The 14209-nt window shown below is 39.7% G+C and overlaps 1 protein-coding gene across 4 annotated transcripts in view; it reads left to right on the top strand.

The window, feature by feature from the left end:
• The window catches only part of ATXN10 (ataxin 10), a 162402-nt gene that overhangs the window by 39171 nt on the left and 109022 nt on the right, over positions 1–14209 (top strand). For all 4 annotated transcript variants that reach the window (XR_012039079.1, XM_072843543.1, XM_072843544.1 and 1 more), the window contains exons 4-5: positions 1014–1110; positions 2692–2850. Coding sequence is in view for 3 of the 4 variants with exons in the window: in XM_072843543.1 (XP_072699644.1) it covers positions 1014–1110; positions 2692–2850 (256 nt within the window). In the remaining variant the exon portion in view is untranslated. The remainder of the gene's footprint in view (positions 1–1013; positions 1111–2691; positions 2851–14209) is intronic.

Raw genomic sequence — 14209 nt, 5'->3', positions numbered from 1 at the left:
ATTGAACTAAACTGTCCTCTGGAGTGGGCTGCACCCTTCTGTGTTCCCACTGGCCATGAATGAGCGTTCTTATTGCTCTACATCCATGCCAGCACTGGGTGTTGTCAGCATTCTGGATTTTGTCCAATATTCTGCAGTTTTATTTGGTGAAATATTCTAAATATGTCAACTAGGTTATTATTAAATGCTATTAAGATCCTTTAAATATACTGATTTTTTGTCTTCATGTTTTATAAGTTACCCAGAAAGATGTATAACTACTGCCAAATTTAATTGTGGATTTTTCTCCTCCTCTACCTTTGTCAGTTTTTCTTTTATTTGTGTATATATATATTTGAGGTCATATTATTAGGTGATCGCAATTTAAAATTGTTACATCTTTCAGGTGAATTAAGTCATTCTGAAATGACTTTTTTTTTTTTAAGTTTATTTTCTTTTGTAATCTCTACACCTAACTTGGGGCTCAAACTCACAACCTTGAGATCAAGAGTTGCATGTTCCACTGACTGAGCAGGGGAAGGAGGGGGTGCTGAAATGACTATGAATAACAATCTCCAGTAATGCTTTTTGCCTTAATGTCTATTATGTCTAATTTTAAGTGGTATATGACTTCCTTTATAGGCTGGTATTTGCTTAATGTATCTTTTTACTATTCTTTAACTTTCAGTATTTCTATATTCTTACATTTTAGATGTTTATTTTAAATAGCATTAAGTTAGATTTTAAAAAATCCAGTCTAAGAGTACCTGTCTTAATTGGAACATGTAATCCAGTGATATTTATTATAAATTAAAGGTATATTTGTGTTTATATTTACAGTCTTTCTAAGAAGTTAATTAATTTTATCTAGAGTACATTGCATTGTGCCCAGAATTTCATTGAGGTGAGAGACTTGTTAGAAGTTAACAGAAACTTCTTGTTTAATAATGTGGATTTTTTTTATTAAGATACGTTTATTCAATGTGTCAAAAAAATTTTAAATTATATCTTTTTTACTTTTTATAAATCCTTAGCTTTCCGCTGTGGCCTGCAGTTTCTAGGCAACATTGCCTCGCGGAATGAAGATTCCCAGTCTATTGTTTGGGTGCATGCTTTCCCAGAACTCTTTTTGTGAGTATATTGATAAGAGGTTTTCTGACTTCTAAAAAGACCATGGTTCTATCATTTCATATACATGAAATTCAAAAACTAACCTTTGACAAGAGAACTCAGAGTGGTTTTGTTGGTGGGTCTAGTTGTAGAGGTGCCCTGGGCTCTGTGTAAGGGCTGATGTCAGGATCAGATAAACTTGATATAAGCAGATACAGCTCACTGAGTCTATAACCGGCTCGCAAATTCCTACAAATAATTAGAGTTGAAGGCACCAAATCTTTATGATTAATGATAATTAAGCTTGGGTGAAAGGAAAGCATTATGGAATTCAAGCTCCAGAAATAGAAATTACTCATTTTTGAGAATTCATGCTTCTAAAACATGTTAGACACCTAATATCTGTGAGGTTCTGAGCTGGTAAGTGGAATATGGGTAATTTAGATATGTTTATTACTCCCCAGAAACCCATGCTTTGTTGGGGGAAATAAAAGAATAGGCGAGCACACCATAGCGTAAGAACAGACACAGTGAGGGTCAATCTAGACGTCACAGAAACATAGAGGAGAGGCTGTTCAACAGGGCAGTCAGAGAAGTTACGATAATTTACACGACAGTTTTTTTTTTTTTTTTTTAAAGATTGTATTTATTCATGAGAGATACACAGAGAGAGGCATAAGGAGAAGCAGGCTCCCTGCAGGGAGCCGGATGCAGGACTCAATCTCAGGACCCCGGGATCACGACCTGAGCTGAAGGCAAATGCTCAGCCAGTAAGCCACCCAGGTGCCCGTGAGTGGTGGATTTACTGATGGCATCAAATCCAATCCTCACTGAAGCCCCTGAGATAGGGCACGGAGGTCATTGTCTTCCATTTTTATATCAGAAAACACATGGAAGGAGGTTATTTGACTTCACATGTATCTGTGAGACAAATATAACCAAATTTGAATTCCTGCTTTGGGAGGCACTGGCTTTGTGCCCTTAGGCAAGTAAAGTCAACACAGTCGTTGTAATATAAGGATAATGTTTCCTCCAGAAGAGTATTATGAAGTTTAACTGAAAAAGCAAATCCTGCCACGACCCATAATATTATTGATAGTAGATAAATCATTGACCTTCCTGAGATCACACAGCTGATGGGGTAGGGGGTGAAGCAGGACTCCCACTGGGTCTCTTGGCTCCACATTCTCTTTTGCCAGTATACTGTCTTTCCCCCTACACGTTCTGCCCCTTGTAACTAGTGAAGAAATGCCTGTAGTTAAAGGCGTAGTGTGTTTTGCCTTTGATCTTTTTTTTCTAACAAGAGTGAAGGTCTAGTGCTTTATAAATGTAATCCTTTTATCTTTTTCTTTAATCGGATGGTATTTGCTTTTTACTTTTGAGTCTTAAGTTAGCTGCATTTTTAATATTGGATGCTTTGTGCTGTGACTCATTTTATATTGCTATTCTTACAGTAAATGGTGTACTTGTTTCAAAGTGTTGATCCTTAAAAACATAAGTAGGCACTCAATTTGTTAATGGGAGGATTATTATGTATGTATCATAATCATATTTTATCATATTGCTGAGTAGGGCTCACACCCTCATTTCTTTATTTGGAAGGTCTTGCTTAAATCATCCCGACAAAAAAATAGTTGCCTACTCATCAATGATTTTGTTCACATCCCTGAATTCTGAAAGAATGAAAGAACTGGAAGAAAATTTGAACATTGCCATCGATGTCATTGAAGCTCACCAAAAGCAGCCTGAATCTGAATGGCCGTAAGTATCTTGTTAGAAATTTGATTGCTTAAGAACATCCCAACAGATCACTTTCCTTGCAGAGTAAGAGTTTGAATTATAATAATTGAACAATAAGTTAAAACTTAACACATGCTGACAAAGTAAGAAAAGTTTCTCAGCAGCACCTGGAGGCTGGGCAGAGGTGAAGTGAGGTTGTGAGGACTGGGACACACAGCCTGAGAACACACAGCCCTTCTGGGGCGTCCAGGTCAGGCTGCTGTGGCTGTACCAGGTGGTTCATTAAGGATCGGATGTTGATATGAGTCTTGTGTGCTTCTGTTCAGATGAGATAATCACTGTCATCCAGATTGTTGTGTCTGTCCATCCTCCATCTCTGTACATAATGCTTCATTTCTCTCTCCTTTGCTTTTAAGATTTTTCTTTGTCTTTTCTGAAGTTTAATTATGATGTCTTGGTATGGATTTCTTTGGGTATACCTTTTTGGATTCTCTTGACTTTTTGAATCTTTAAGTTTCTATTGCCAAATTTGGGGGAGTTTGCAGCCATTATCTGTTCGAATACATTTGCAGCCTTGTGTTCTTTCCCCTGTTCTGGGGGCCTTGTGTCAGGCCACAGAAGGCCAAGGCTGAGGCTGACTGTGACTGGTAAAGATACCACAGGCTATTGTTAGATTTAGACAGTTTGTTACTTCTGTGGACAGTGAGAAGGAGAAGCCTTGATCCTCGTCCCACGTGCTGACAAGGGGCCAGAAGACCAGGGTGACCATTTGGAGATGCCCCGTTGCTTGGAGCACTTTCACATTCTGAGGGGGTGGGCAGATAGGACACCTTATCTGACTGTCCCTGGCAGCCTCCCATGGGGCAGGAAGGACACCGCCTCAGACTTCCCATCCTTGAGTTCTGGGAGGATCTCAGGGTATTGGGCTTTTGTCCATGTGGCCTGTGTGCACATGTGGGAGGCCACCATGGCCCTCGGAGCGGTCCCTGTACGCCAGTGACACAAACTTTAGTCTTTTCTTGTTGCCCTACAGCTCCCTGAGGATCTGTTCAGGGTCTTTGATTTTTTTGTGTGTCTTGACTTTGGGTTTTTTTTGCATTCTGTTTTCTCTTTTATATCAGTACCTCACTGTCATTACTGTAGCTTTGTGTAAGTCTTAAATCAGAAACTCTTTTTAAGTCTTCCAACTTTGTTCTGCGTTTTCAAGATTTTCTTTGGCTGTTCTGGGTCCCTTGTGTTCTGTATTAATTTTAGATCAGCTTTTTAGTTTGTTCAGAGAAGCAGCTAGAGTTTTGATAGAGATTACGTGGATCTGTAGATCAGTTTGAGGAATATTACCATTTAACTAGATAGAGTTTTCCAATCCATGTGTTAGGGGTATCTTTCCATTTATTTGGGCCTTATTCATTTCAGTTCCGTCGTGTGTTAGTGTATAAGCCTTTACATATCTTTAGTTCAGTTAATTCAAAGTATTTTATTTTTGGTACTATTTAAGGGGAATTGTTTTCTTAATTTTCGTCCATGGATTGTTAATGGCAAGTGTATAGAAATACGATTGATTTTGTTTGTTGATTTTATATCCTGCAACCTGAGCTGAACTCATTTATGAGTTCTGATAATTTTTTGTGATTTTTTTTTTTTTTTTTAGGACTTTATGTAGGATCATGTCATCTGCAAAGAGATAGTTTTCCTTTTTTCTTTCCAGTCAGGTTCCCTTTCTTTCTTTTCCTTACCTAGTTGCTCTGACTAGTCCCATGCTGAATAGATGTGAAGAACAGACCTCTGTGTCACACTCCTGATGTCAGGGGGAAGGCTTTTACCACCAAGTGTAAAGAATGGCTCTCCGTAGTTACCCTTCCTCAGGATGAGGGACTTTCCTGTACTTACTCTTAGTTCTTTGAATGTTTTTATCCTGAAGGGCTGTTAGATTTTATCAAGTGCTCTGCATCTGTTGAGGTTGTTGTTCCTTTTCCTATTACTATAGTGTATTACAGTGATTAGTTCTGTTTTATTTTTATTTTTTTCTGAGAAAGATGGGGAGAGCGAGAGTGAGTGAGCAGGCAGAGGGAGAAGGAGAATGTATAAGGAGACTCTATGCTGAGAGCATGGAACCCGACATGGGGCCTGGTCTCATGACCATGAGATCATGACCTGAGCCGAAATCAAAAGCCAGACACAACAGACTGAGCCACTCAGGCAAATGACTACTTGTCATTTCTGGGATAAATCCTACCTGCTCATGGTATATAATCTTCATATGTTGCTGGCTTTGGCTTGCTCATGTTTTGTTAGGGACGTTTGTCTCTGTGTTGATAAGGCATATTGGGCTGTAGTTTTTTGGGGGGGTGCCTTTGTCTGGTTTGGTATCAGGCTAACACTTGCCTCACAGAATGAGGTAAGAGGTGTTCCTTTCTCTTATGCTTTTGTTTTTGTTATTGGGGAAAAGTTTGCAAAGGATTGGTGTTAATTTTTCTTTAACTGTTTGGTAGAATTAATCATTGAGGCCCTCTGGTCCTAGGCCTTTTTTTTTTTTTTTTTTTAATTGTGGGAAGTTTTTTAATAACTCATCCAATTTCAGCTTCTTATAAGACTGTGTAGATATTTTACTTCTTCCTGGGTCAGTTTGACTAGTTTGTCTCTTTCCCAAAATTTGTCCACATAGCTGAGGCAGTCTGATATGTTGGCACATAGTTATTGATATTACTCCCTTAGAATCCCTTTTATTTATGTGAGGTTGGTAGGCTTGTTCCCTGATTTTAGTAATTTCAGTCTATGTTCTGGTTATTATAGCTTAATTTTTGTCAACGTTTTGCTTTTCTCAGAGAACCAACTTTTGGTTTCATTGATTTTCTTTTTCTTTCTTTTTCTTTCTTCTTTTTCTTTCCTTTCCTTTCCTTTCTTTTTTTTTTTTTTTTTTTTTTTTTTTTTTTTTTTTTGCTGTTGATTTCCTATTCTCTATTTCATTTATTTCTGCTGTGATCCTTATTTATCCTTCCTTCCTTGCTTTGGGTTTAGTTTGCTCTTTTTTCAGTTTCTGAAGAAATTAGAAGGTTTGGTTATTGATGAGATTTTTTTTATGTAGGTATTTACATTTATAAATTCCTTCCAAAGAGCTGCTTTAGCTGTATCTCACATATTTTCATCTTAATCCATCTCAAATTATACCTAATTTCCCTGTGACTTTTTTCTTTGACCTATTGGTTATATAGGACTTGTTCAATTTCCCATGTTTGTGTATTTCCTGAATTTCCTTTTGCTATTGAGTTTTAGTTTCATTCCATTGTGGTTAGACAACACACTTTTTAAAATTCTGTTTTTAATTTTTAAATATAGTGTGTTTTATGGCCGAGCACCTGGTGTGTCTTGGAGACTGTCCCACACGTGTTTGAGAGTATTGCAGATTTGGGTTTTGGTGAGGTGCTGTGTAGATGCCTGTTGGGCCTTCTGTTTCTTGGTCTTCTGTACAGTACACCTGTTCTGCTTATTCCTGGAAGCAGACTGTCTTCTGTTGCTCCAGTCAGATCTGTTGGCTTTTGTATGTATACTCTTATTTCCAGGTTTCATTGTTAGGTACACGTATATATTTGTAACTGTTAGGTCTTAAGGAGTTGACCCCTTCATCGTTGTAAAAATCACCAAAAATGATTTTTTGTCATGTTCCTTTCTTTCCCTTAGGGTCTATTTTTATGCATGTTTTCACGTAGTGGTCACCGTGTTCAGGGCATAAGTTGTGTATCCTGGTGGGGAGCCTTGAGCTGCCAGCAGTGCATTTGCATTCCAAAAGCGAGGTATCAGCTTTCTTAGTTTGGGTCTCTTTAAGTGTAAACTTTGTTATTCTATTGAAATTATACCTGATTTTTAAATTATTTATATTTCTGAACGTTTATTTGTATTTGAATTACGATTTGCACGCAAACACAAGTTGGTGCATGAAAACATCCTGATACTGCGCTTGACTTAGATTACCTGCCTCTGGATGCTGATGTTTTGTAAGCAGGGTGGATGAATCATTAGCGTCTGCTTACTTAGAAAAAATTTTTATAGCCGAATTCTGTTGCTTTCGTTAAGTATCTTAGATCTGCGTGTTAGCCACCAGTAATCTAGCAGCATGGAGTAAAGGGCATAAGATGAAATCCAATTCAGAATAGCTCAAGTTAGAGTTCTCAGAGGTCAGGAGGTGAAGTAGCCAGGAAAAGGAATGGGAAGTCCTGGGAGTAGCTGATGTCTTCCACCACACATCACTGACACCAGTTTGTGTGAGAGGAACTCTGCATTTGCTAAGCAAAATCACATCATGAAATACAGGTGTACAGAGATATTTATTGCAGGTTTGGTTCCAGATGCTGGAGCAAAGTGAGTCAAATGAAATTTTCGGTTTCCTAGTGCATGTAAAAGCTACATTTACACTATAGTGCGATTTAGTAAGTGTGCAATAGCATTATCTCTTATAAAAACAGTGTACATACCTTAATTTATAAACACTTTATTGCTAAAAAATGCTAACCATCATCTGAGCTTTCATTGAATGATAATCACTGATCACAGATCATAAAAAATTATAATAATAAAATTTGAAATATTGTGAGAATTACCAGAGTGTGACCAGAGACATGAAGTGAGCAAATGTTAGACAACTGGTGCTGAGAGACTTGCAGATACAGGCTTGCCGCAATCCTTCATTTTGTAAAGGACACATTACCTGCTTAGCACAGTAAAGCACGATAAAATGAGTTGTGCCAGCATCCAGAGGCTTCTGACAAAATTGTTGCTTTTTACTGTTAAATATGAACCCATCTCTGAAAATTAGAGAGCACCCACTCTTTGCCCTCCCACCTGCTAACATTATGGGATAGATGAAAAAAAGTACAAAACTGCATGGTGTTAGAATTCATGGGTTTGGTGTCTTTTCTTGGAAAAGGACAAATGTAAGGTTTCAATAACCAGGCCTTTTTGTTTAGGTACACCAGAAACACAGGAAAAGTGTGGGCGCATTTGAATTATTGGGATAATGTCCTTCTAAAAATGTTTGCTCCTTTTGTTTGTAGGTGTGAAAGATGTTTTCATGCTCTTAGATAACCCGAGATGAATCCAAGGGTTGGGTTTGGGCGTTTGAATTCATCTAAATCCCACAGCCCAGAGAAGGTGCCTTGGAGATCCTGGCTGGCTGTAATGTCTTTTTCAGAGATTATAACTCATTTGTTTTCTAGTAGAATTTTCTGCCTTACGTTACTCACATTCAAGCCCCAGAAGCTGTTATTTACCTGTCAGATAGGAGATAGTTACTTTTTAGTTGCTCTGTGCGCTTTGTCTAGATTGCCGTAGGAAGCAGCTGTGGGTTGGATTTCCCAGAAATCGGAACAAATAGGAGAGCATTCATTATCTGGAGCATGTCTAAATCAGATTCTTCATTTCATTAGTGAGGTGTAAAAAACATTTTTTAGGTTTTCACAGTTACCGAAATCTATTTCATTCATAAGTGTAGCATTGATATTGTATGCTTATATGGAAATGGAAATAATAAATGGCTCTCATTTGAAAAAGTTTTCCCTAAAACCTTGACTTTAGGAATACCTCTGTTTACCAACGGCATACTGATCTTTTATTTTTTTTTAACGTATGTTCCTTGAAACTTAGAGATCGCTTTTGGCACTTTCTACATGGCATAGAAACCCTGCGCTGCAGATAATAATTAATCTGTCTGTAACTGTTCACATGCTTTAATACCAGTGATAAATGAGGAAGTTTGAGAGAAAGGAGGAGATGGAAAGAAAGACCTTCATGCATTTTGGGTTTTAGCCAGTATGGAAAATGATGTAAAAATGTGGTCAGTGCTTTGGCATCAACAGCTTGATTTGTGAATGTTAGCTTTTCTGTAATCACATTTAAATGATGAATTTTAAGATTAGACTCAGGAGTTTTGCCTCTGACGGCCTGCATGAGTCAGTTTTGGCACCAGAAACAGAAAGTAGTAGCTGAAGCAAGCCTGTGACCCTTGTGCACACAGAGGGACAGAATTCAACATGTGTGTGTGCGTGAGTGTGCGTGTGAGAGAAATTCAGGACTTAGCAAAAGTATCACATTTCTAGGTTTTCTTTTTGTAAAATAAATCTGTTTCTCTGTTGCCCCTTCTACTCCACTTTCTGCCTTTGCTAGAATATATTTGTGACACTCCCCCAAGACCATTTGTTCTATTTTCCATAAAGTTTGGAGTGTTATTTGAATCTTACGGTCTCTGGATGTCCTTGTGGCATTTTAGGTTTCAGATTAGTGGGACCCCACCTCCCTCACACAGTACTGCCACAGAATTTCTGAATTTACAGACATAGTTGTTCTGCAAAAGAATTTAATCACAAATTTAAAGTCTGTAACTTAGAAAACATTGAATGTGATTGGGTCTCATCTTCGTCTTTGGTTTCCCTTGAGCAGATGTTTGGTGAGAAAGTAAATGCAGTGAATTCTGAGTGAAAGTTGAGAATTTTACTTGTAACTTTATGCAGTATGCTGGGATAGAGAATATATTATTTTTAAAAAGGCAATTTCAGCAACTAACACAACCTTACCCATAATTGACAGTCATGCACTTACCACTTTCCAGTTGCAAAAAAAAATCTCTCCCTCCCGCTGGCATCTCATACTCATTGCTTTGTGTGTGTATTTGCCATATTCTACACTAATTGTTATGCCATAAGGTGATGTAGCAAAAAATTCCAGTTGTTTGTATGGATGTTCATACAGAATGCTTTCTTCTGCCTCTTGCTTAAATTGAATGTGACAGTTACTCTTGTCTTCCAAACAGTTACAGTAAAAGTGCCCCTGTCTTCACTCACTAGTGGAATTTCCTCTTATTGAGTGAAGAAAAGAATGGAAAGGGCACCTGGCTGGCTCAGTTGGTGGAGTGTGCAACTTGATCTCGGGGTTGTAGGTTTGAGCCTCATGTTGGGTGTGGAGGTTACCTAAAGATAAAATTTTTTTTTTTTTTTGATAAAATCTTTAACAAGAAAAAAACATGGAGGAATTTATTTTATCCTTGACCATTTTGAACTAAAGTCACAAGAAGAACCAGACCCTGAGTTCTCCTGAAATTTTTTTTCCAGAAGGACTACTTGAGCAAAGGGCAGCATTTTCAGGGAACAGTCTATAAAGGGGAACATTTTTCAGGGAAACCATTGAAGTCAGAGATGGAGGATTCATCTTGACTTTTGGATAGCTGACCGGCCTTCCCAGGACACTCAACCTTTGTGGGCCTCTTGCCATATGTTCTTTTTTCTCCATTGAAGGGAGTGGTTTTAGATTAGATGTTTTCAGGCTTTTGACCTTCATGTTCATGTGTTTAAAGGCATTTTGGAAACTCACTGGAGTTGTTGGTTTGGCATGAGGAGTGTTGGCTAACAACACTGTCTATCTTGCTGTCGCTCTGAGCCATACAATGGTGGTACTTCTTCCACCCTCTTGTATTTAGCATCATGGGAAGATGTCATTCTTGCCCTTGACTCTGATGGCTTTCTGTTTTAATAGTTTTTGGTTAAAGCTAGTGAGCCAGTATTCAGCTTTGGTGACTTTTAAAGCATATAGTTTTATATTTGACTGGTAGCCCAGTGAGTATGTGCTTGATGTCATTGCCACCCAGTACTTACCTGAGTAACCCAAGAACTCAAAGAAAATCTGAGAAATGAACAGTCCATCTGTGCCTCTGTAGGAACCCATCAAAGTTTTTCTTAGGTTGACCTGCCGAACTGAGTTCCCATGTGTGTCTCGCTGGTTTGGGTGGGGCCTGGCTTATGGGAGCAGTACTGAAGCAGCTTTGCTCTGACTTATTTCAAATCTGCCACAAGGATGCTGTGGCAAGGGGGCCCCCGTGGCACAGGATGAGGGACTTTGGGCTCCATGCAAGGAATAATTGCCCTTTTCCTGAGGATCTGATATGCTTTTCTCTTGGAGAACTTGGGAGTTTAACACCCCTCCTACTCTGTGCAGGCTTGTCGGAAACTCAAAAAACTTACCGATGCTCACTTTAAACATTATCTATTTAATTAAGTCACTGGTCATTGATTGAGTGGCACATTTGAAATGTGCCAAATACTGTTCACAGCACGGGAGATTCAAAATTAAGACATTATGTTTTAGGGAGAGACAGATAATGAACAGCCCTTGCAAATAAACATGTAGCATGCCAGATGAATGCTTCGAAGAAAAATACACACTGTGTTTTGTATACGGAGTTATTCCTTAGAGCAATGCTTGGCTCACAGTAAATGGGATATAGTATTTGCTATTTTATTAGTAGTAATTTAAATATGATTGGAGGGGGGATAGACCCTGTGAAGAAAACCAAGAAGATCATTTGGTCTTGATGGAGTACTCCAGTGGAGTAAGGGGGCCTAGAGGGGCTGGGTGCTACTTTGGAATTGGAAGATCAAGGAGACCTTTGCTGAGGTTGTGGCCTTTGAGCTGAGAAGACACTCGCCAGCCTGTGGGTAAAGGCAGAGACAGGTTGGGAAGAACATGGAGCAGCGAACACCCAGAGTGCAAAGAACCCCCAGCAGAGGCCTCTGTTGCAGGACAGGGGGACCAGGGTGGTTTCAGCATAATGGATGGGACATGCAGTCTGGTCGGGGGGTGGGGGGGTGGGGGTGGTACTAGAGGCCAGTTACATTGGGCTTTGTAAACCAGGAAGAGGTGGTTGGTCTTCTTCTCTGTGCCATGGGTGCCATGGAGGTAATTGGAGAGTTCTGAGCAGTGTGTGTACAGACATGGTTTGCTTGCATTTATCTATTTGGATTTATTCTTTTTTTTTTTTTTTTTTTGAGTGAGAGAGAGAGAGAGAATGCATGCCTGTGTGTGCATGAGTGTGGGAATGGCGGAGGGAGAGGGAGAGAGAGAAACTCAAGCAGACTCCCTGCCGAGTGCAGAGCCTGACATGGGACTCCATCCCATGACCCCGAGATCATGACCTGAGCCAAAACCAAGAGGCCTAACTGACTGAGCCCCCCAGGCGCCCTCTGGTTTTCATTTTAAAAGATCCCTCTGGCCACTAGGTGGAGACCAAGCTGTAGGGGAGGGAGAGGGCCGAATGGAGGCAGCTGTAGTCCAGGTAAGAGGCATGGGCAGCTTGGATGCTGGGGCAGCGATGGAGGTGAAGAGACACATGCAGAATGATTGTTCTCTGCTGGGAGAGCCAGTGAGGCTTCATGCAGGATGGGGTGTGTGGGGTGAGATTGGGAGAGGAAAGGCAGGGGCACAGGCTGGGTTCTGGGCTTGTTGGCTGGTGGGTGGTTGAGTGGCAGTGGGGAGATCAAGAGTTCTGTTCCGGCCGTGTTGAATTTAAGATGCCCACTCTGCATCTAACCGGAGACATCGTGGAGTGCAGCCAGCATGGAAGTTCCAGAAGATGGGGCATAGGGTGCTGTGAAATCCTGTAGCTGGGAGTTTGCGTGGTGTGGGGCTGTGTGGTTGGGGTGGGGGGGACCCTTCAGAGAAAGGGAGGCTGAAACTCTGGGTTAAGGGTGGCTTGTATCAGGAGCAGGCATGGCATTGACCCGGTTGTGGGGGAGGGGTGTCCTGGCAGCGTGTGTAGTCTGTGACCTCATCTGTGTGCATGGTCTCTGCAGGAAGTGGTTAAGGACTGCATTTTAGGGATCAGACTTTAGGTGACTTGAATTACTGTGTTACTGCATTGCAGTGACAGGGACATGAAGTGACTTCATCTTCTCTTTGTGTTTTTCTTTATCTGAGAAGAGACTCAGATTTATTATTAAGCTGTTTTAGAGAAACAGAAATAACTTCTGGTAAGATAGAGCATACCTGAGTTCTCCACTGTCTCTGCCTTTCTTCCTGGGAAGTCAAGCTGCCAAGGACACCAGATGAAGTCCCACTAAGAGATGGCCATGCTTTCACTCCTTAGCACGGTGTCTGTGAGGCAGAAATAAATTTGAGATGAATTTTCTAGCATATACTTAAATACATGTTTAATTCCTTGATAGTACTTTCATATAGTTCAAGTATCAGAAAGTGTAGTTTCCCTTCCAGCCACCCCCTTAGTTCCTCCAGCCCTAGCCCCTAGACAGGTGACCTGCTTGCTCTTGTCAACACTCTGTTGAGCCTTCTGGTTTTTTAAATTTGTATATATATATAATATATATATAATATAATATATATATATTATAAAATATTATTTATAGAGATTGTGTGAGCAGGGAAAGGGGTAGGAGAGAGAGAGAGAGAGAGAGAGAGAGAGAGAGAGAGAATGAATCTCAAGCAGACTCAATGCTGAGTGTAGAGTCCAATATGGGGCTCAATCCCAGGACCCCAAGATTATGACCTGAGCCTAAATACAAGAGTCAGGTGCTTAACTAACTGAGCCACCCAGGCATTCCTGAGCCTCTTGCTTTTTTAACCAAATATTTTCAGGATCTTTTCCATATAAATATATAAAGAACTTTATCTTTTATGTTTCACTATATGAATATATTGCGATTTATTTAAACAATCCCTTCTTGGTGAAATTTAGGTTCCCAGTGTTCCGTAACTATGGAATGGGGCAGGGAACAGCCTTGTTCATATGTGTCATACTGCACATGAGCAGGTATTACTGTCCAATAACTCGTAAGGTCAATCGCTAGGTCAAAGGGAACATGCTTTTTTATGGTTTAGCAAACACTGCCAAGTAGTCCTTCATAGCTGTTGGACTATTATATACTCCTCTTGGTGATTTACAAGGACCTGGTTTCCTCCATCACTGCTAACGGAGTACCATCCGAGTGTTGGAGTTGCCAGTCCTGCCACCATTTAAAATGGTATCATTATAGACTTTTATTTTCTATTTTTCTTGTTAAGGGGTTGAGGATCATTTTATATGTTGAAGAGCCTGTTTTTCTTATATGTATGTTTCATTTTCTTTACCCATTTTTCCATTTGGATGTCAGTCTTATCCTTCTTTATAGGTAGGCTTATTTTCTAAATTGGGGCCAGTGGTCCTTTGTGTAAAATAAAATGCAAATATTTTCTCTTACTTCTTTGTCTTTTGCCTTTTCATGTGGCTTTTTTTATAGATATAAATTTTTGATGTTTTAGTAACTGAAGTTGTCAGTCTTCCTTATGTGCTGTAGATTTCTGGTAATAGCTATAAAGGTCTTTGGTCTACTAAGGCTTTCATCCAGTATTGTATCATTTCCGTTTTGAGATCTCAGAACATCTTCATGGAGTGATGTCGTAGAGTGTTATCTCAACACTTGTAAAATCCACTTTCCAGCTGCATGTGTAATGTTCACCAAGAGCGACCGCAGTCTGTGCTATAAAAAAGTCTCAGTAAATATATGAAAAGGATCAAAAATATAGAGTATGTGGTCTCTGACCGCACTGTACATTAGAAAACCATAATCAG

The sequence above is a fragment of the Canis lupus genome, chromosome 11 (genome assembly GCF_048164855.1).
Source record: "Canis lupus baileyi chromosome 11, mCanLup2.hap1, whole genome shotgun sequence".
NCBI classification, from domain to species: domain Eukaryota; kingdom Metazoa; phylum Chordata; class Mammalia; order Carnivora; family Canidae; genus Canis; species Canis lupus.
The sequence above is the reverse complement of the archived record's forward strand: the minus strand, read 5'-3'. Positions and strand labels throughout refer to the sequence as shown.